Below are 2,417 nucleotides of genomic sequence, written 5' to 3'. Positions count from 1 at the left end.
GGACAACGTACCCTTCCCTAACTCGAATTATGAGAGACTTTTGAAGACCTGAGAATCCTACTGTCTAGCATTTTACTATGTATTTCGTACAAACAAGAATATTCTCCTAAATAATCCTCATACACCAATGAAATACATTACTCCATTGACTCTTGAGGAATATTTCAAATTGTCAGAAAAAAACTAAAAAATGTTTCTCATGACAAAATAGTCCCCAGTAGAAACACATTCTCTGCAGACAAATTTATGCTACCCTGGTCTTACTTGGGACACCTGGGGACACTGAGCCAGTGCTTAGCTACTGGATGAGCCAGCCCTGCAGCTGTGCCCAGCCTGCCGCATCTTCTTCTCATTTGCATATTCCCAGAGCACATCCTCCTGCCCTGAAGATTTATTAATAGGCTGGACACACTTCGTGCAGGAGTCAGATCCAGTCAGGACACAGCATGGACACGAGGGTCCCTACTCAGTTCCTGGGGCTCCTGCTGCTCTGGTTCCCAGGTAAGGAATGAGAACACTAGCGATTTACTCAGCCCAGTGTGCTCAGTACTGCCTGGCTATTCAAGGAAGTCTTCCTATCATATGATCAATAGTATGAATATTTGTTTTTGTGTTTCCAATCTCAGGTGCCAGATGTGACATCCAGATGACACAGTCTCCATCCTCCCTGTCTGCATCTGTAGGAGACACTGTCACCATCACTTGCCATGCCAGTCAGGATATTAGCAATTATTTAGTCTGGTATCAGCAGAAACCAGGGAAAGCCCCTAATCTCCTGATCTATGCTGCATCCACTTTACAAAGTGGGGTCCCATCAAGGTTCAGCGGCAGTGGATCTGGCACAGATTTCACTCTCACCATCAGCAGCCTGCAGCCTGAAGATTTTGCAACTTATTACTGTCAACAGGGTAACAGTAACCCTCCCACAGTGTTACATACCCGAACATAAACCCCCAGGGAGAAGATGTGTGAGGCTGGGCTGCCCCAGCTGCTCCTCCTAAAGCCTCCATGGGCTGAGAGTGTTCCTCAGATGTAGCCACACTCTGATGGTGTTGGTAGAGGGGGACATGAAGTCACGTTTGCACCATAACACTTTTCGCTTTCTCAGTCCCAACTGCACAGCCATAACAATGACTCTCCTATTTTAATAAAGACAGAGATGCTTACACTTGAGGAGTCTAGTTTATAGCTTCAGTTGGAATTCATATAACAAAGAAGCCAAAATAGATGTTCTAAGCAGGAATTGTCTTAACATGGAGAATTAGAGTCTAAAGTACTGAAGTCTAAATAAAATGTAGAGATGAATCTCTAAGTTTAATGTTTTATTTGCAAAGGAATATTTGCCAAATGGGGCATACAGGAAAACTCAGTGGTCTTCAATATGTTGGAAGAACAAAGAGAAGGTTAGAGTTTTATGAAAAAGGGAAAATATTACCTATGGCTCTTTGAGAAAGTTCATTGGCACTAGGAAGGGTTGGGAGCTGGCAAGCTCAGACTGGTAAGCAGTGGTGGACAAAGTGAATCCTAGAATAATATCAAGTTATCTTAGAAGTTGTGGGTAAATGTGATTTCACGGAACAAGAAGCCAAAGCAGTGAAGCTTGAAGAGAATTCTGTTACTGAAATGCCAAGGATTCAGTGTAGATCCTGCTGCTCACCACACAGAAAAAAATCACTAAGACAGCAAGTATTGCCAAGGAACAGGTTTTAATCAGGTGCTGCAGCCAAGGAGATGGGACACCATTCACAAATGTATCTCCCTGACCAACTAAAATTAGGGGTTTAGATAGCAGGGAAGAAATGTGGGACAACAGGAATTAGGGAGGGGTAATGAAGATAATCTGGTCAACAGGAAGCAGGAGGTCAGTTAGTCAATCATAAGGAGTGAAGGGTCTGATGTCTCACTGTCCTGATTCAGTGATATGTAAGGTTCAGCTCCTTGATAGTATCTGGAGGCCTGATGGTTGGTTTCCTGAGAAAAGAACTCAGATAAGACAAATGTAACTATCTTGAGTTTTAAGACTGGGGGAGTCAATTTCTATGTTTATTCAAAAAAACCATAAACATTGATTCCATGAGATAATAGGGCCTATTTCCATTGCATTCTAGACACAATACTTTGCACACTGAGTGCCTTTCCCCCCTGGTTTCTTGGCTTTGTTGGGTATGACAAGAATGATTTAATTCCTATGATTAATTTTCACACTATAATCTTTCAAAACCAAGGATATAGTAGTCATGAAAGCTGATATTAGAAGCAGGATTCTCTGGTGCTCCCTCAGAAAACAGAATGCATCTGCCCCTGAAATATGGGCTATCTAACCATATGGTCCTCAGTCCTGTCTGGAAGCTTACGGGTTGCGGTGCTGATGCTTTCAGCTTCCTACAGCATCTTTCCAGGTTTTTCTGCAGTCCTAA

General features: G+C 42.8%; 1 gene segment (V, D, J or C); it reads left to right on the top strand.

Moving 5' to 3' along the window:
* Nucleotides 1-356: 356 nt before the first annotated feature.
* On the top strand, nucleotides 357-964 carry LOC117062900. The segment is given in 2 exon segments: nucleotides 357-501; nucleotides 627-964. Coding segments are annotated over 2 exon segments (378 nt in total).
* The last annotated feature ends 1,453 nt before the right edge of the window (nucleotides 965-2,417 follow it).

Source organism: Trachypithecus francoisi, unplaced genomic scaffold (genome assembly GCF_009764315.1).
Source record: "Trachypithecus francoisi isolate TF-2019V2 unplaced genomic scaffold, Tfra_2.0 Lachesis_group17, whole genome shotgun sequence".
NCBI classification, from domain to species: Eukaryota; Metazoa; Chordata; class Mammalia; order Primates; family Cercopithecidae; genus Trachypithecus; species Trachypithecus francoisi.
Note: the sequence above shows the minus strand (reverse complement) of the source record. Positions and strands in the feature narration are given on the sequence as shown.